The sequence below is a fragment of the Phaenicophaeus curvirostris genome, chromosome 1, assembly GCF_032191515.1.
Source record: "Phaenicophaeus curvirostris isolate KB17595 chromosome 1, BPBGC_Pcur_1.0, whole genome shotgun sequence".
Taxonomy (NCBI): domain Eukaryota; kingdom Metazoa; phylum Chordata; class Aves; order Cuculiformes; family Cuculidae; genus Phaenicophaeus; species Phaenicophaeus curvirostris.
Window position 1 is genome coordinate 185,348,470 of NC_091392.1, and position 20,549 is coordinate 185,369,018.

Below are 20,549 nucleotides of genomic sequence, written 5' to 3' on the forward strand. Positions count from 1 at the left end.
CATTAAATTCACTTAATCATCTTGTTCAGATATTGATTCTTAGTAGCACTGGAAGTAGTTCCCACCTTATTGTAAAGAACAGAACAAGTCAATAATATGACAATTGCTGTTCAGCTGAACAGAGAAGGCAGATGATGGCAGTGTAATTGTAGAAGTAACAGTCAGGGACCATGACAACAAAAAAGCAAACACACAACTGCATTTCAGAATATGTGCAAAGCTCAGATTTCAGTGAAACTGTTGCTGATATAGTCTCATCCAACAGCACCTTACAAGCAAAATAAACTACACAAACCAGACTTCTTATCTAATCTATTTTCCTTTTGGCAGTAATTCTTCTGGTATAGGATTTCTAATTCCACATGGAAAGTCCATCTTAAGGGCTAGTTCTAACACTGAGTAAACAGAAAAGAAAAAAATACAACAAATTTCACAGTCAGGTAAAACTACATAGCAGGTACATTTTCGTAATAAGACTGTATTTCCTAACAAATAAACAATGTTTCTACAACGTATCACCTGCTGCCGAAGGTAGACAAACTAGCTCCCATGTCACCTCCTCCTCGCTTTGAGATCTAACCCACAGTATTCTACAGACAAGTTATTTTTATGGAATTACACTGAAGTTTGAAATATTAAGGAATTTTACAGAATCTTCAGCATCCTAATCACTTTCAGAAAAATGTTCTTAGGTGGGCAAAGGAAGAACAAAAATATTGGTATTTTTCACTGCCGTGCAATGTGTTGTTAAACAACTCTGAATCTTCATAAGTAAACTGAAAATTAGAACCTGAAACAAAATTCAAACTTAACAGCAATGCTGTCAAAAGTATATTAGACCTATAAGCTTCCAAACCACAAAGAAAGCTGCTATTTTGCTAACTGACTTCTGACAGATCAAGTACAGTGGCATTACTCAGTCTGCAAAACTTCACAAACGCATGTGAACATACCAGTAACAGGCTACAACTATCAGATTATATTCTTCTGAGAAAAGACTTAAACAGAACACAACCACACTTGATGTGCTTTCACTGAAAAGTATTTAAATTCAAAAAGAATAAGGTTTAGCACCACCATTGCTAGAATTGTCTTTTATAGAACTCGCTTTATAGCAAACAAAAGTGGCAGTAGATGAACCTAAAAATCACAAACAAGAAAATAATGTCAAATCAACTCAGAAACAAGTCTCAGCTTAGGAGGAAAAAAATTCTTCTTACTAAAGTACTTGGCAAGTAAAGACCAAGGGTGTACTTTTTCACCAGGTTCATAACAGGAAAGAGCTGCTAAGAGGTAGTATTGCAAAACACTAGCATTTTCTTATAAAAACTTCAAGACAGTGGTTAAAGTTTTGTTCAAGCACATCTAATTTCTTCGCATTTTATTAATGAAATCTGCATATAGATCTCAAATATGGTTCAAACAAGCCATATCAGCTTTGGCCATAACAAAATTACAATCTATTCCAATAACTTCAGCTATCAGATGGAAGCGTCTATTTCCAGGAGGAGTATCCTTCAACTTTTCAGAGTAAATTTCCCTTCTGCAGTTGACTAGGTACTACAGAAGAAAATAAGATTGAGTTCTAACATATTTGCAGAGGTTTTTTGTCATTAAAAGAGGAAATTAATTAGCAAATTTGCGGAAAATCTGGCAATGCTTCAGAACATCAGCAACCTTGGAAAGGCCAAAACATAACAAAAATACAGCATAAGATTAAGACAAGTAATGCTTTTAGTGAACTCCATCTTGTGACATGGACACCTGGCACGTAATTCTAGCCCTTATGTATTCTGCAGAACTTTTCATCACTTTTTAGTGTTGGAAGAATGCTGTCATTTTCAGGATTTTTGGCTGTCAAGGATGAACAGGCAATGTTCAGATGAGAAATTAAAAAAAAAAAAAAGAAAACAAATCAAATGTCATTTACAGGATTCAAATAATGACGTCAGCAGATACGGAGATACGGAATCTCCACATTCACACTTCTTTCAACTCAGAAGAGAAACACCAAAAGTGTACTCTGGAGTCTCTTTGGTACTGGTCTGGTCTTCTAATACTGTCTAAGTCTTCAAGCACTGGCTATAGCTCCCATTGAAACAGAGCTTAAGTTGAGCAAACTACTAAACATTCAGCCAAACATGAAATAACCTGAGTCCGAAGTATTCTTTTATCTTCTAGAAGTATAAATCCAGTGATAATGACAGGCTGAAGGAGATCAAGAAATATTTCTTTTTAGAAGACCTGCTGCAGTTCTGTATCTACATTATCTTGCATTCATGATATGGAAGCATCTCCAGCAGATGAAGTTTTACTCTAGTACAGACAAACCAGCATTCATTCACTTTTCCACATGTGAACGGGCAAGTTCGTATAATTATTTAACTGAAAACCATTGCTGTAAGAAAAAACTAGAGCAGCTGTGATTTATGCCTTGCTCTGCGGAAAAGTTGTAACTCATTTTAAAGGCAAGTTTGATGCCTTGCCTTGTCTCAGGTTAGAAGAAATTATGATCAACATAAATGGAAAATTTCTTAACACGTTTCCCGCCTCCTCAATAGCGCTTTCACTAGAGAGGGACTGAACAGGGGAAAGGAGAAAAAACACCTGAAGATTTTCAAAGATGAGAAAAACAGCGGTCTGGAAAGTTGCAAGAGTTATAATCACAGAATTATGTAGGTTGGACTGTTAGTCACCTGGTTGAACCATCTGCTCAAAGCAGGACCAACTTAGACCAGTTTTTGCCCCAGGTGTCATCTGGTTACACTTTTAATACAACAATGAAGATTTCACAGCCTCTCTGGGCTACCTGTTCCCATATTTGATCACTCGTACGGCAATTTTTTTTCCTACTACCTAATCAAAGTTTCATTATAGCAACTTCTGTACACTGTTTCTTGTCCTATCCCTCTTCATCTCCAAGAGCCCTCCCAATTGCTACACTTGCCACAGCGACAACATCTACAAGTAACAAACAAACAGTTAAGCTAAAACGAATGACTGGAGAAATCTGAATGAAGTCAAAAAGCACCTACGGTAATACCAAGTCATATTCTAAAAGGTTACTAGTTCATTTCACCTTTGTTTCCTGAAAGAAAACAAAGTTTCTACCTCTCTGAGTGGCTAAGGGATGTTTGTCTCAAGATTATTACTACCTTGAACTGCCTGCCCCCTCAGTTTATCATTATGAAAAAGTGCTCTTAGCTTAAACACAATGACTAAATTATATGAGTTCATCATCAACTTAGGGGAAAAAAAAATCCCTGAACCATACAAGGAGCCTCACAGAAATAAAAATTTCAGTAAAAATAGCTAAGCATCTGCTTTGGGTATAATGGGCACGGTTTGGGGTAGTGAAGGGCTCCTGGGGTGACTCATGCAGAAGTAGTGCCCAGTGCCAGTCAAAGTTACTTCTAGTCAGTTCCACAATCAACAAACCAACCTACCACCCACCAAAACTTCAACCAGCTGAAGGACCACATCAGGCCTCTGAGAAAACACATTTAAGATAGGAGACACTAGTGAAAGGGACTGTGGACAGTGGAATAATCCACACTGGAACAGTGGGTAAGAAAAAGAGCAGCAAAAGGCAAGGAACTACCATGCCTTGACCCCCATCTCCTGTGCTACTACTGCCTCACCAAAGGGAATGCGCATAGTGTGCGGTGAGAAGCTTGGAGATCACAAAGCAGGGAAGAGACATACAAAAGAGAAGTCAATGGGTGTTTCTCTAAGCGTGTATTTGTTTGCTTTTACTTCTCAATGCCAGAATCAATATTTAAAAGTTTAAGCTAATCGGCAAACTGAATTATGCAGAATTCCCTGACTCAAAACCATTCTGCTGCCTGCAAAAGCATCTCAGACTACAGTAACACCCCTAAATTACCCTATGTGGTCCCGTTACTCAAAAGAACACTCAAGTGCAAAGAATTAGCAATGAATAGTGGAAGAACAACGAAAGCAACATGGACAAATGCAAGCATGTCAACAGCATACATCATTTTGAATGCTACGATTACACTGGTATTTTTCAAAATCTATATGTTTAATTCCACATAATGTTTGATATTTTAGAATTGAGAAAGAGCTTATGTTACACCTCCCTGAAAACAAAAGTAAGCTGAAATTTCACTTTAAACTGAAATGCAGAAAATATAAAGAAACTAACTCAGGTTTTAAATGTATAAATGCATTTAAACTACACCAAAATAGCATATTAAGTAACACTGCACATTCATTTTATAAAGATAAATTCAACTCACTTTGGGTTGTTTTATTAGGTCAACTAAATCCTTTACTTGATGTCGTAGCAGATTTTGACATTTCCACATTTCATTCAATGCTCTAAAAAAATTTAAAAAATTAAGAGAGTTGTCAAAAATCACCTATTCAATAAATAACACAATAGTCCAACTAAATTTTGCCTTTAAATTATTTTCAACTTCAGACTCAGAAATGTGCTTATCACCTGAAATGTCACTGTTGTGTGAGCAAAGGCTAAAATGTTTCCGAATGGCATGATATGAAAATTTAATTGGTCGCATTAGACCGGAACAAAGTGAGATTTTGAAACAGGTTCCAATTCAGATGCTTAACTACATCAGCTTCAAAAGAAGCAGGAAGTAACTGATGTCTGGCCCATAAAGAACTCATTTGTACAAGCCTGAAATCACTCTTCCAAAAACATTCCAAAGCAGCCTAAAGCAGATGTTTAAGATTTTTATCATCAAAAAAATGCTTTTCCTGCATACAGAAAGCAGCTACTAGATGAATGATTAGATTTATATCAGACACACTAAAGATATTAAATAAATTGAAAATTAGCAAGATTTCCAGAAAAAACAAACCATATAAATCTAAAAAAGCCACAGCTTCATTTTAAAAATTTCCAGAATCCACAAGTAAAAAGTAAATTCCCTATAATTAACTGAGCATCTTTAAAATGAGTACTGCTGCATAGGAAAACTGTAAAATCCAGAAGTTATTTGTTGCCTGAAATAAGTACAGAAAAGAATCCATTCTGCATTTTTGTTTAGCCTATACAAAAAACTACCAGAACAGAAACTTTTTTATTTTTAATCTGCTATTCTTAATTTTAGTTTGTTAGAGTTGTAGTAGTTTAGGCAGGTAGTACAAGAAATACAGGGGATTCAAAGACAAGGTTTTGTGGTATTTGAAGGGTTTGGGTTTTTTTAAGCCATTCTTCCATATACAAAGCTTTTTATCCTAGTCTTTTTTTCTGAGGAAAAAAAATATATGTGATTTTTCAAATGACCGAGAACTATTAAACAAAAACCAAAGTAAAACTAAAAGAATTCAATCAAACTGTGAAGATTACAGCAGCAAAACTGTTATTGGTCAAATTCATGTGTGCGTACCCATTCTTAAGCAGGAAAAGGCACGTAACATAATTACAAGTAAAAACCATGTGGAAGGAGGAAAGATACAGAAATAATTCCATCCCACTCTTAAGCCATCTCAGCTGCTAAAACAAGGAGTGTATTAACTGAGAAGTTGTCAGACAAGATCTAGGCCTAGTCAACACTACTATCTATGCTATCCCTTTTCAGATGTAAAAGGACTAACAGGCACTCAAGCTTCTTTCCAGGTCTTTGACAATGCCTTTTTTAGCTGTTTATGGTTAAAAGGTACCACACATTTTTAGAAAAGATTCTATTAATGTTTGGGGGTTTTCCCCAAATCTCACTTGAAAAATAGATACTAATGCTACATTCTGCTTTCTGATAGTTTGTAATCTACTTTTGTCCACTGGTTTAGGCTGTTCATAAAAGTTTAATACTGATTTACAATATCTGTATTAAAAAATATTTTGCAAGTAGTCAAAAAAAGTACGTACTTCACAGCATTTGAATCCAGTGTTGCATAAAGGTAATATAAACATTTCATTCGTTCATTTGTTTCCAAGTTGTGAGGAACCATGTACTGAGCAAAGATGCGTTCAACAAGTAATCTGAAAAACAGGATTAAGAAACTTAAACTGTAAAGCAAGAAATTGATTTTGAAATGCTAAAAACATGTATTCAAAAATTCTCAGACCTATCTCAAGATCAGTTGTTCCATATAAAGATGGGATTATTAAAAACCAAAAGGTCAAGTTACTTAACTTCCCTATAAATCACCATAAGCTAAATAAAAACATGTTATTACAGAAGACGTAATGTTAATCTTAGCATTAGGATATTTAAGATCTGATATTATCAAAATCAGATATATTAATCTAGATAGGAACTGAAGGATTTTAGAGAAAGATGTCTCTTAATTATCAGCTCAAAGAGATGTTACAACTGAATTTAATTATGGAACGATATTGGGGTAAATTCATTAACTGACTCAAATTAATGGACCTAAAATTTAAAAAAAAACCAAAAACTCATGTTGGCTATATCAAATGTCACCATGAAACCCAGAAGGAGGATTCAGATACGAGTAAGAAGGAGCTGACTTCCCTCAACGCCTTCCCAGCCCCTCCCCAAGGGTTGAGTTGATCGCATTTCTTTTGCTTCCACAATAAAAGCACAGGTACATACACAGAGAAATTATACATTTCTCCTATAACGTGAAATTTCCTTATTTGGAAACAGGAGAAGAGAAAGGTTCAGGTCTGCCACTTACCTACGAATGACTAAGAAAAAACAAAATGAAAGCTAAACATGTGTTGCAATCTTTAATATCAAGAGGTCCAAGACCTTTGCAAATTGAGGTCCACATTAACATACTTGAGTAAATTAGGTAAAAAAACACAGTTGGAGGATGTGGTCAATCCCCAAACCCAGCTAGTTTATAAAGATCCCAAAGTTTAAGAGAAAGGTGAGTGGGTGAAATTGGATCTGAGAATCCAGACAGTTCTGCCCACTTCCATAGTGCCATGAAATAATCGCTTATTTTGGAGCTGACTGAGGCTGCAAGTTTTTGAAAGGGTTTGTATGGGTTTGCAATGTCATTTGTATCTGATTATGCTGTGAAGGCCAAAGGCTCATTTCCAAAGCGACCAGGGCAGCCTTGATTAGTCAAGGCGGACTAGTTCCAAACTAGTTCCCCATGTGCAACCACCTATTTTTCAACACTAACAACCACATACAAGGCTATAGCAGGTATGATAGAGGCACTTTCACCACAAATCCAGGATAAGGCTCTCATTAATGGCTACCACCACACTTGCCCACACAATCGCCCATCTTTCATGAATGACTTACCGGTCATCAATACTGTTTTGATAATAAATATGTAGAAGTTTATCTTTTATCCATGATATCTGTTTTGCAGCTTCTTTTCCTGCTTCTGATTGTAACGAATATTTCTTGTATATCTGTGCAAGACCCATCATAGCTTCTTTCCTTACTCTCCACTTGAGAAAAAGAAACAGTACCCAGTTTAGTTTTGAGTTTTGAACTGCTAAGACTGCAGAATTTCCTGGTTAGTATTTCCTATTCTACATCAAAATAAAATAGTTTAATTTACAGAAAAAAAAGTTCAATTGAGTTCTAAGTGCTACACTTTCTCATATGGATATATATTGCATTGTTTCCATTATGGCAAACCTTTCAACATCAGTAACTACTATGCAAGTACACCTCTTGAATTTAGAGCTGTTACAAATAGAAGCCAACATCCTTTCTCAAAGATCTATACTGAATAGTTGCAATTCCATTACACGTGCAACAGGCAAATACGTATCGCAAAATGAAAAAATCAGGTAATGTTAATTTAAAAAATTTGCTATCAAGAGCCTTGTTTACCAAGCTTTAGCATAAGCCAGCGAACCGCATAAATTTTACCAAATAATGAAACATAGCCATACTAAACTTCAAGACTGCTAAAATTTGAAAGCTACTACAGTGTTTTGTAGACTTCCAATGGTCTAATTGAAAGCACATAAACTAACTACCACTCGGGGTGGAACATTTTTCATCAGTAATCTACAATACATTTTGAAACCTGCTTGCAAAACTTCTTATGAAAAATGTTAGAATGTTTTACAAGAGTCTCATTTTATTTAAAAATTTTACTAAAACTAGACAACTGGAACAACACTGTCATGCTTCAGCTTATTATTTTTTTATCATAAAGAAACTAAAGCACAATGAAAATTGTGGCATTCCACTCAGAGGCAAAAGAAGCTTCATTAAATCAGACTGCTTCAAACATTTTCATAATATCAGTTTTCATTTGCCATTTTAAAATCAGTTTAGCATTTTTTAGAAGCACTGCTTTCTTAAAAGCTGAATTATAGTCTAGAAATATAATGTACAGCCATTATTAGTACTAATTATGTCTTACCCGCTTGTCCAGTGTTCGTTCTCTGACAAAATTAAGCAAATGATCATTGACAAGCAAAAGGTCTTTTTTAGCAGCAGTAACTATGGATACTATAACATCATGCCTTATGGCCTCTTCAGGATCATGTGACCTTACTTTAAGATATTCTGGGGGAAAAAAAAAAAGAGAAGTATTTAATTGTAAGTATATATACAACTTTAGATACTTTTCTTTTTCTAGATCATACTTAAATGACAGAAGCAAAACCCATCATTTTGTATTGCTTTGAGCATCAATAGTAAGAAACCAACAGTTTTCACTAAGATTAACTGAAATGTCAGTAAAACTTCATAATTCCTTAGAACACAAAACACCTTTTGCATTATGGAAATAAGAGCTATAGGGCTACACTTCTATTTTTATTATTCCTTCTAATATTTACATTGTGCCTACATTAGCAACTGTTACAGCCAAACAGAATTGGATCTGTAGAACAGAACAGACAGTGCCAAGAATTTGACACCCACACTACATACATTTTAAAGTGTTCCTTCAGGCTAGAGGCTACTCTCTTCCTGCAGGCACCATTCCCTTTGGTCGTTAGAGCACATTAGTTGCTTTTCTGACCACAAATTCTGTATTATCCACAAGGAATCTAGTTCATGTGCTACAGGAACACTCCACAGTGGGAACCACGTAAACATCGTAAGCGGGGACAAATCAAGCCACATACTTCAAAAGCCTGCTCTTTAACAAAGCTATAATGCTTATTTAGACGCATCCTAGTTTAGTCATCTTGCAACAATTAATCTAGATTATTTTGGCCCACAGCTACTTATTTAGTAGCACCAATCACCTTATACTATCAATATTACTAAGTGTCAAACATTAACTGCCTATTGCGACTTTATTACAGAATGCATATAAAAATTAAGAACACTGCAGACAGCACATATCAGTTAAAAATTGATAACATTAAGAAACCTTGAAAATTCAAAATATACTCGGAATGAAATAACAAGAGTTTACTGTTCTATTATTACTGTTCAATAATCAGTGAAAATTTCAAAGTCTCACCCAAAATACTGGCCATCAGCATTTCTGGTAATGAACATTGGTGTCAAAAGAGCACATTAAGAACTAATCCTTTGCACTTAAGGATGTTATAAAATTTTAAATCCAAATAAGACTTTTTTCGTAAAAATAAGTTTTGTTCACAAGAACATGTAATAAACTAAAACAAACGAAGAACAATGCCACAGCACAGAACAATTCTGGTCTCAAACACCAGTGAGGCAGAGAAATTTTTCAATAATTTGACTTCGACAAGTGCTGTGGGGAAGGAGGTGGGGGGCAAGCAAAATTACATTTCCCAGACGATACCATTAGAGGGGGCACAAAGTCCTTCTGCAATGCAGAAAAAAAAAATGCTGGAAAACACAATTGTGATAATTGAAAGAAATATCTTAAATATCTTTATCATTCCAATAAAGAAAGGTCCAGAAACATTTATTTTCTTGAGCTAGTTTAACAATCCCAGTAACTATGGGACAGCTTTAGCCTGCCTGTATTTGTGCCTAGCTTTGGACAAACGCTCAGCAAGCAGGAGAGCAATCCCATGCACTTAACAGACCTTCAAATTCCCTCAAAAAGATTACAAGAAGTACAACATTTTTTGATCAGGGGATCAGATACAGTCTCCATATTTCCCCCTCCACTTCGAGGGGAGAAAACTCAAACTCTTTAATTATGCTTTTTTCATCAAGATAGCAGCAGCAACAAATGTTAAATGCTTCTACCTATGCCAGTTGCCTTCTTCCTACAGAGGTCTTGAGTTACAGGCTGTGCTGGATCTGAAGGAACAGGATCCAGCAGCTGTGATTACAGTTAGGAGGGCTGTTTTCATGTTTTAAACAGTGGATACATAATGTTTACACATTTCAGCTTTGTGGAACTGAGGCTCCACTTTGGGCCCTAATTAATAAATGCCACGGCCATTAAGTTAGCCTGGCTGCCTTTGCCTGATCCCATGGTGCTTAATTTCAACAGCCGTTGTGAATGCAATGACAATACGAGAGGGAGAATGATCTCTTCGGTTAAGGCATTCTTTTTATGTACAGCCCTCTCAGCTTGAGAAGCAGCGCTGGAGGCAGAGACTCTGTGACTTGAAAGTCCAACCTCAATTATGACCTCTACAGCATCTTACAGTGTTACTTAAGATTACAACTACCCTTCCTGACTATTCCAAGAGATTTAAAATTTTATTTTAATGTTTTAATAAACACAGTACCTGTTAAGTCTTTTGCTAGGTCGGGATGGTTCATAAGGCAGTGACTTGCAAATTTCACACATTCAAGACGAATAGGTACATGTATATCATTGAACCTATTTAGAAACAAGACAATGTATTACAACAACAAATGAAGTACCACTTCTACCAAAGCAATTAGTTTATTTCTACACAATCTCAAATACCTCTGAAAATATTTTTGTGCCTCTCACACACATTTACATGCATAAAACACCTCTGATTTCACAGTATTAAGTAGACTGTCTTTAGCTTAAGAAAAAAATTGTTTACTCATTTATTAATTCATGTTCCGAAAAATACCCTCTCCTGGTACACATGAAGAGCTCCTAGGCAGATAACTATTTATTAGAAAGATATCTGACATACTTTAACTATTTTTTCTGTAATGTTTCACAAAATTAACCCTAAACCCAACATAAAAAAAACCTAAACAGTTTTAAGACTGCAATTACAAACTCTATGACAGACAGCAAACAAATGAGCATCTAGCCCAGTATCTGAGATGGATCACTTATACTTCCATAAGATTTCCTTCTGAAAGACTGAATTAGGTTTGATGCATTAAAACTAATATTTTCTCGTGTTTAATTTTCACAAGCAATTTTATAATAAGACTATCAATGTTATGAAAGTAACAAACAAATTCTTGGGTTTAAACTAATTAAAAATAAAATTTTAGAATATTATTGCTGTTGAAATGCTTACTTATCAAATTAAGATGTTTTAGTGGAAATAAGGTATGTTTTCAAAATCATAAGATTTTAAGAATGGTTCCTATAATAATAAAGCTATTACAATGTAGGTAAAATCCTTGAAAAAAGTAAATACATTTATGTGACGCATACCTAGTTGAAAACAGTAATGGCAAACAACAAATTGTACATATTCACATTGCTTCACATTGTAACACAATTAAACATTTTCCTTTGCACCCAATTAGAGCTGGTATTTTTTGATGACGTACAACATTTTAAACCATTATACACTTTCAAGCAATAGGCTCTCCCTCAATTCAGCTTCCTCTACTTTTAAAAGCAGCATTTCTCTGAAGACTCTGGTTTTGGCATGATTGAGTGCTAATTTATAAACTACTGCATTTGTAATAATTTATAGAATTTATCCTCATTTATTCAAACTTAAAACATTTTGAACGTAGAAACCATACTTAGGTTTCTCCTGAATACAAGCTCCAGCTTTATTTTCCATTTCAATCTGGCACAACACCTCAAAAGGATGAAGAGTGTATGCATTATTCTAAGAACTTCATACTTCTTTTAAGCAACTCCTACACTTAAAAAAGCCTTGAAACCAGTGTACAAATAATGTACCTCAAAAAAAACCAGTTATAATATCACCTGATATTTCAAATGTCATTCGATGCTGTTTTAGAATTAATCCATCATTGAACAGTTTCAGCTGTGAAAAAATTAAAATAAACTACTCCTTTTTCTTGACAATGGCAATAAAGATGTATGCAAAATAATGAACATAAAAGGGATGATTTGCAATTGTTCACTCTGCAGAATGATGTGTGTAGAATAATCTCTTTAGCATTATCTGTCAGATTTCTAAAAAAAGCAATTCAATTATACTTTATCAAATATATTCTCTCCCTTCTCAGAATGCAAGTAACCTAGCACATTATACCTCCCCAAGTAGCATTGCCAAAGCGGTTTGTTTTGAGATGCCAACTCTGAATCCTTTGCCCCAAACATTTTTGCTAGAAGTTTTACAACCTGCAGCCGTTCTTCATTGTCATTGCTCTGGAAAACACACACATTTTTTTTTAAATATTAAAGGTTTTCGTACAACATCAATATGTTCATACACCTCTAGAAATAGCATAATACATATTAACAGATTTTTCTCATACATAAACTTATACCTCAAGATAAAAAAATCTTCACTATTACAGGGAGAAGACAAAATAATAAAGTGAAAAAACCCCAAAGTAGTGTGAAAAAAACAATGTGAACAAAGCCTGGAGAAAAATTCAGATACATACATATGTTTAACTCTCATTTACAGGTTACAGATCATGTTAGGAAACCTGATGTGCTTATAAAAGCTTACACAAATTCAAGCACAACACAAAACACACAGAACTACACCTGTCTGCACATGTAGGTTTACACTTGTCTAGAATATTGTGTAACTACAAACATTCAGTTAAAAAGAAAAAAGTTCTCAGAAAACAAGTTTTTAGAGAACATCACATTAAGTACCCAAGGTGAACAGGATCTGGTCCTGTATTTAAGCCTATATTTAAAATGCTGAGTTACAACAGATACTTATCTTTCATATTTAAAATCAGCACTAACAGAGACAAAACAAGGTCTTCTCCACTATGTTTTCATTATCACTGGTTTGCATTACACTTGTTGCATAAAACATGCAGCATTTGGAGCACTTTGTAAATGTGTGCTATAACTTGTGCAATTAGCACATACTTACTGTTCACCAATTTTTTTTCTTCTGCTTATTAAATAAAAAGAATAGAACAACTGGCTGCAACATTTCTTTGAAAAGGGACTAGCTAAATAAGTTTATATTAACTAGGTGTTATTCATCCCTTATTATTTCAGTCTTTTTTCTGGTAATAAAGTCAAGAACTGTTTAAAACTGTTGTTTTCTACCAACTTTGACAATCTTATTAATTCAACATCACCTTTTGAACGTGAAGAAGAAATAAGAGCACAATATACCTGTCAGAGTTCTCTAACACAACACTATAGTCTTAGACACCAGCTATTTCTCTGTGACTCAATACCATAATTAGGCTGAAAAGTTTGGTAGTATGTCCTTTTAATTCAGCTCCCTAAGAATGTAAATGGATTTTACATTCGTAAAATTCTTAAAGTAACAGAGCAAGAGAAGTTAAGGATGAAGAAGCTTCCAACACCAATGTATTCCTACGTTACAACTCATTTAGTTCTTTTAGTAGAAACAATGAATATTTGTGATTAAGGACCTGGAGTATTTGGTACTTCCTAAATCTGTGCCCAGGTGCCAGTCTCCTTGAAAACATTCTTACATAAGCTCCTGAAGGTAATAAAAACCAACCTGTATTTCTTATTAATGACTGAAGCACACAGGATCCAGAGGGATTTTAGGACTAGAAGTGACACATAACCTGAAACTTGCAAAAAATTTTAACTACCACATCAAGGAAGAAAGGCGGCTCTACATTAATAGAAGTCAACATTTTATTGATTTTATTCATTACTTCATATCGGTTTAGTAGGATTGTATAATAAAGACGTAAATCCCATTATGGTTATTTCCTAAATACTCTATTAACAAGCTTTTCATTCTCTTGACCATTAAAACGGTACTCGCTTTCAGTAATATCAATTTCAAGAATTCAAGTATCAAACTCAAATGAAGGAATATCGGGTTTCCTTTCCGAGCTGGCCTACACAACAATACATTCCTGCCGCTGTTCACTCCTGCACCAATAATCACAGAATCACTAGGCTGGAAAAGACCCACTGGATCATCAAGTCCAACCATTCCTATCAATCACTAAAACATGCCCCTCAGCACCTCATCCATCCACCCACCCATCCCTTAAACCCCTCCAGGGATGGTGACTCAACCACCTCCCTGGGCAGCCTCTGCCAGTGCCCAATGACCCTTTCTGTGAAATATTTTTTTCTGATGTCAAGCCTGAACCTCCCCTTGGAGGAGCTTGAGGCCATTCCCTCTTGTCTTGTACCCCGTCACTTGGGAGAAGAGGCCAGCACCCTCCTCTCCACAACCTCCTTTCAGGCAGTTGTAGAGAGCAATGAGGTCTCCCCTCAGCCTCCTCTTCTCCAGGCTAAACAACCCCAGCTCTCTCAGCCGCTCCTTGTAAGACTTGTTCTCCAGCCCCTTCATCAGCCTCGTCGCTCTTCTCTGGACACGCTCCAAAGCCTCAACATCCTTCTTGTGATGAGGGGCTCATGTTCAGTCACTGTCAACCAACACCCCCAGGTCCTTCTCCCCTGGGCAGCTTTCTAGCCAGTCTTCTCCTAGTCTGTAGCACTGCATAAGAGTTTAACAATGCTCCTTTTCTGCCACATAAGAACATCAGAGCTTTTTCTTTACAAAATCTAGAGAAGTGTAGTGGCTTGATCCTGGCTAAAAACCGAACACCCACCCAGCCTTTCTCTCACTCTGCTCTCCTGTACAGATAAAGGAAGGGGAGAAAACAGAAGGAAGGTTAAAAGGCTGGTGGATGAAGATAGTAACAGTTTACTAGGTAAAGAAAAAGCTGCGTGCACAAGTAAAGGAAAAAGAAGAATTCATTCACTAATTCCCACTGGCAGGCAGGCATCCCACCAGTTCCTGGAGAGCGGGGTCTCCACACAGCACTTGCTTGGGAAGGCAAATACCATAAGAACAAACATTCCCGCCTTCCTTTCTCCTTTATTCCCCAAGCTTTTATTGTTGAGTATGTGCTCCCTTCTAAATGTTCTGCCCTGTCTGAGCCTACTCATGGGGTGGGGGGAGAAAGCCCATACCTGTGAAAGCACAGTTCAGCAATGGCCAAAACATCAGTGTGCCAACACTGGCTTAGCCATAAATATACAGTACCATATAATACAAGCTGCTACGAAGAAAATTAGCCCCATTCCAGCCAGACTTAAAAGCATGACTAGTTTGTCCACTTCTGTTTGGCACATGCCTGACTGCATTTCAATCTCTCAAAACATCCTGAGAAGATCCTTTGGATCAACAGGACAAAAAGCAGCTGAGGGGATAAAGCACAGAAAAGCTGCTCATTTCAGAGAACACCAGTTACTGCCAGTAACATTTCATTCTTCATCCAAGTCAACATGTACAATTCTTAGAGCAGTTAAAACTACCTGCCACAACAATCAAACCACACGGATGAAATGGTTGTACAAAAATGGCAAGGTGCTTTCTGGTTGTACAAAAATGGCAAAGTGCTTGAACACCAGGTGGCCACATTGTTCATATCCAAAACAGTAAACATGTACAACAGTGTTACTGAGGCATCTAAGCTCCCTCACAACTTCCATACCAACAGTTTCATAACCCTTCCATGCATGGTCAAAAGTTTATTTGGTAACCGACAGTAAAGCTCTTGGAGTCTTCCCATGCTCAAACAGACAGCTTAGAACTTCCACAAGACCTTTATCCCATGAAGGCTGATCAAGAGGCTTCCTGGCACAAAGACCGCAAAAGAAGTTCAGGGAAATGGAGAGCAAGAGATTTTGATCCTGTCATTACAAGTAACGAATCACAGGCCCAGACATTTGTTCGCATCCTCAAATTCCTACCAGCCACAAACACATGAGAACAAGGCAGCCTAATAAACTAGAAAGCAGTGGAGATGTCTCAGTGAAATTTCCCTGGCTGTTGGGAGAAAACAACACCCACCACTTCTTTTTGAAAACATACCACAAAATGTTTACAAGTATAGAAATAAGATACTACATGGAAATTTTGGTTCATGTACAGAACATACCACTGGTGGGAAAGTTGCTGATACCAGGAAGAATCACTTTAGAGAAACACTGTCACTACCAAAGAAATACCCTGCACCCATATTGTGAGACCAAGCACACTAAGGTCAAGATGAAACAGGCAACCAATCCCTGAAAGAACAAGTCAAGAACACAAAGAGCTTTCAGCATATTCCAAGAACAGGAGAAGGTCCTCAAAACTGGAACAATTGAGATCAAAAGCTCCTTCCCCCATCCTCCACTCTAACTAGAATTTATGGAAAGGAGCATGACAGCCCTTGCAGTCATGAAACAGGAGCACATTCAACAGATGTCAGTTTTCATTCTGTCCTTGGACAATATTCAGTAGTTCTCACAAGCCATAACGCAAGCATATTCACCAGAGAAGCCTGGACATGACCTCCCACTAAGTAATGTTACAATTCTCTGTAAATGATTACTTGGAGTGGCCCCTAGTCAGACACATTTGGCACATGAACTGCCAACAACAGGATACTGTTAAAACTTCAACAACTTACTACCAAGCAGGACTGAGATCCAATTTCTGCAGCTCTGTGTGAATTTTATACAATTGCTGAATTTTCCATCACAACAACCACGCAATCTTCAAAAAAAGACAGCAAATAGCCTTTCTTAAGCAAGAAGGGGTACATCTACCAGCATTACAGAAGCACATATTCTAAGACAGAATGATAGTTTTTCCAATATGGCGACGATAACACCATGCACTGTATTCTACCTATGAATCTTTGCTTTAGAAACAATTTCTTCAGTAACTTGACCCAGGAATTACCAGACCTTATTTTTTAACTACTAAATGGAACCAAAACATGCCGTTTACTCCATACCAGAGATGTACTTTTAAGCACTCTTACACAGAAACAATAAAGAGGACAGCACCAAAATGGCATACAGATAATCCCCACTGGCACCTGATAATGATGGTTGTAACTGTTGTACAAGACAACTAGTGACCACCAACTGAGATGAGCCAGACTCAAGAGCAAGAGCCCAGAAGACTTGATAACACAGCTTGTCCACAAACAGCACCATACTTACGCATTCTCCCAGAAAAATGTGTACCAGTTCTACAGCATGCCCTTAAAATTCCTTAAAAGCCAACTACACGTCTATACAGCCCACTCCCCTTCCTTGTCCAAAATGCAACAGGTTATATAAAGATGACATCTCTACAAGACTTACAAAACAAGTCTATCTACTCCATCCAGAGGTGTCACTGGCTGATAATGCTTCATGCATCAGCCCACTAAGCTCCAGAAGTTAATCATGTTAAGAGGAAATCAAAGTGGCACACCAGCCAAAGTCTCTGACATCTACTGTCCTTGAGATAAAGTATACCAAAAAAATGCCCAGCAGTGCCAAATGTAAGAAAATGGAGGAATGTGTGCATAGAACCAAAAAGGCAGGCAGCACAGAAGTATTTCTTTATCAGCATCAAGATCTTTTTATATTCAGCTCGGTATTTCAATTTGCTCCAGAGAAAAAGTTGGTGACACTGTAAATCTCAGTCTCAGCAACGTTATTAGAAATAAATGGATGTGAATAAGCATTTTGCTTTGGGTGAAGAGCTGCCGGAAAGGCTCCCCTTAGTTTAAACTGACTCATCCCATTCACCAAACAAGATTCATCAGTAATCACATAGCTCCAGGATCACAACATCTGCATCCTTGATGCATCTCAAGTAAGAAGGAACGAAGAACAAACTAAACTATATTTCTCATTAAACACTCAGTAACTGGAAGCAAAATACGTATACAATTAGCGCATGCAGATGGAGTTTCTTAAGGATGATCCTTCGAAGTCTTTAACCATATTATCGTTCTTCCAGGAATTCCTGTCTTGTCCTACTTCACACTTTGTTGCAAACTGACATCCCAAGAAAAGTCAAGAATCTTTTTCAGGTTGTCAGTAATCAAGTTCTATAAAATTTGCCCTTGGAAATCCCAAGTCACATCATTCTTTTATTATATGGAGGCCTATAATGAATTGGGAAATAAGACTTAAAGTCCTGTGCCCTACTGCGGCATTGTTCTTTAGGCTTTACATGGCAGGACTAGTTAAAAAAAAAAACCAAAATCTTATTAATCTGTATTAAAGTAGCCATTTATCATTCTCTACTGGCAAAAAGACATTTTAGACAATGAAAAAAGAATTTATAAAGAACAGCTCTTGGATAAAAAAGGCCCAAACTGCAGCAGAACATAGGAAAATGCTTTAAGAAATTGATTTATTTCTTTTAAACCAATTTAATTGAAATGATCCAAAAATACTTGGTTCTGCTCAGAGTGATACAGAACTCACCAAGTTTGTACCTGAAAATATTTTTTAAAGCATCAGCTTTAAAGTGAGCCAGAACACTTGCTGTCTTGCTCAGAGGAAGTCCAATGTCCACACTAACTAGCCAAACGTGCTTTTTACTCACTGCTTTTAAAGCCAATTAGAAAGAAAACGTACATTTTCAGAAACACAGGGAGCAATTACCTAATTTGTATTTGAAAAGCACACATATGCCCACTTCCATGTGTTCAATGTAAGCAAGATGAGATCATTCTGACACATCTCCTCTCCTCAAAGCTGACAAAACAGTTGAGGCAGCCACAGCTTTCCGTCAACATCATCTGCTTTAAGAGTAATAGAAACCTCTTAAGCAGCAAAGTAGCTGTATGAGATAATGGAATACAGTAAGCGTCCAACTACCCATAAGCATTATTTGAATATTTGCGACTCTTGGTATCACATATGTATATTCAAGAGCCATATCAGACAATCCGATAGAATAAAAACTGTATGTCCCTATGAAACTATGCATTTAACATAAATACACTACACAAACTTCTACTTTAAATATCTAGTAGAGAGTCTACGGAGAGTGAGCTCAAACGGCAAGGCTCTTAAAGTGTGGGTGTTGATAAAGACATAATACTATGGACCAAATCCAAAAAATTTAAAGCCACTCAGGCAGCTCTGAGGGATTCACATAGCTCAATGAAATGCATGTTTATTCTGCCATTACCTTCAACTGGCCTTTACTCAAAAGGATATCTCCTTTCTCCCATATTTCAATATGGATTGCCAAGCATATTCTTCTCCTTGAGCACCCACCTGATCCAAGGCTTTGTCAAGACAACAGGGACTGTTGACAACTGGACAACAACTTTGTCCAGTTTCTTTTCATTCAAAGCAGCAAAACATTACCTGCCTTCTACTGTAAGCCCTCTGAGCTTCACTGAATTCACCCTATCTTCTCAACACAGCAATGTGCTGTTTACCTAAACTTGAATTAAAATTGCCTCATACTAACTGCTGCTAGTTAGAACAAAGCCACAGCTACTGTTGGAGTGGAAATACAATCATCACTGACAGGTCTGCATAAAGAATGAACTTGTGTTGATCTCAAAAAATCACAGGCCAACCATATCTCATTCCTATTTTGGAACATTCAACTTCTAAATATCCCTTTAGTCACAGAAAGATCTTACCAACCTCTCAGCCACTAAAAGGTCTGGGTTGGAAGGAACCTTAAAAGGTCATCCAGTCCAATATCCTGCCATGGGCAAAGACACCTTCCACTAGATCAGGTTGCTCAAAGCCACATCCAGCCTGAGCTTGAACACTTAGTGATGGGGCCTCCACGACTTCTCTGGGCAATGTTGGGATTTAAACCAAGATTATCATATTTCAAATAGAGGGTTGGGCTTTTTCCCCATGGGTCAAACTACACTGGACGGTCAACAGGATAAAATAGGCATATTTTATTTGTCCTTATAACTTAGGGCTTCAAAAACACACACCTGAAGCAGCAAGACGATTAAAAAGAAATTGTACCATCCTTCTAGAATAACCCCATACTGTACTGAGTTCAAGCAGACATCAAGGAACAAGAGCAGTTAAGACTGCAACTATCAAAACTGACCTGTCTATTGGAAACACTGTTAAACTGGATCTTACAAACCTGAAAGGTGAAGTACCTTATCCTCCAGGGTTCAGATCACAAGGAGAAAACTACAGTTAAGGTTCAAGGATAAGGATACAAAAAACCAAAAAAATGCATGTCTATAATCTAGAAAGAGTGTAACAAAGAACAGAAATGCAAACATGAAAAAATGTAGCATAAATTAAGAGGCACAAAGAACACATAGAAATGCTTAGGGCTGGAATCACCCAGTTGAAAGAAGAGACCAGAAGTTGTTTGGGGGTACAGCAGTTTGGGGAAGAAAAAAGATTAAGTGTTGGGTTACCAGACTTGCTGATTACAGTGGTAAAATGGGATACAAAACTAAGTTTGCATTGAAAAAGTCAATGAAAGAGCAAGAAGACAATTCAAGAACCTGCAGTTTTAAAACAGACCTAATGATGGCAGTTTACTGCAATTATGGCTGTGAAAAAAAATGATGTGGCAGCAGTTAAGACGAAAGCTCTTGGACAACATCTTCAGCAGCAGAAGTACTGCTTTTATTGGACTGAGA

At 36.8% G+C, this 20,549-nt stretch overlaps 1 protein-coding gene across 3 annotated transcripts in view; it reads right to left on the bottom strand.

The window, feature by feature from the left end:
* PDS5B (PDS5 cohesin associated factor B) overlaps positions 1 to 20,549 on the bottom strand; it is an 81,846-nt gene that overhangs the window by 42,544 nt on the left and 18,753 nt on the right. For all 3 annotated transcript variants that reach the window (XM_069882422.1, XM_069882431.1, XM_069882412.1), the window contains exons 8-13: positions 12,236 to 12,351; positions 10,568 to 10,662; positions 8,299 to 8,444; positions 7,215 to 7,366; positions 5,858 to 5,971; positions 4,263 to 4,344 (exon numbers count right to left, since the gene is read on the bottom strand). In XM_069882422.1, the coding sequence (XP_069738523.1) occupies positions 4,263 to 4,344; positions 5,858 to 5,971; positions 7,215 to 7,366; positions 8,299 to 8,444; positions 10,568 to 10,662; positions 12,236 to 12,351 (705 nt within the window). The remainder of the gene's footprint in view (positions 1 to 4,262; positions 4,345 to 5,857; positions 5,972 to 7,214; positions 7,367 to 8,298; positions 8,445 to 10,567; positions 10,663 to 12,235; positions 12,352 to 20,549) is intronic.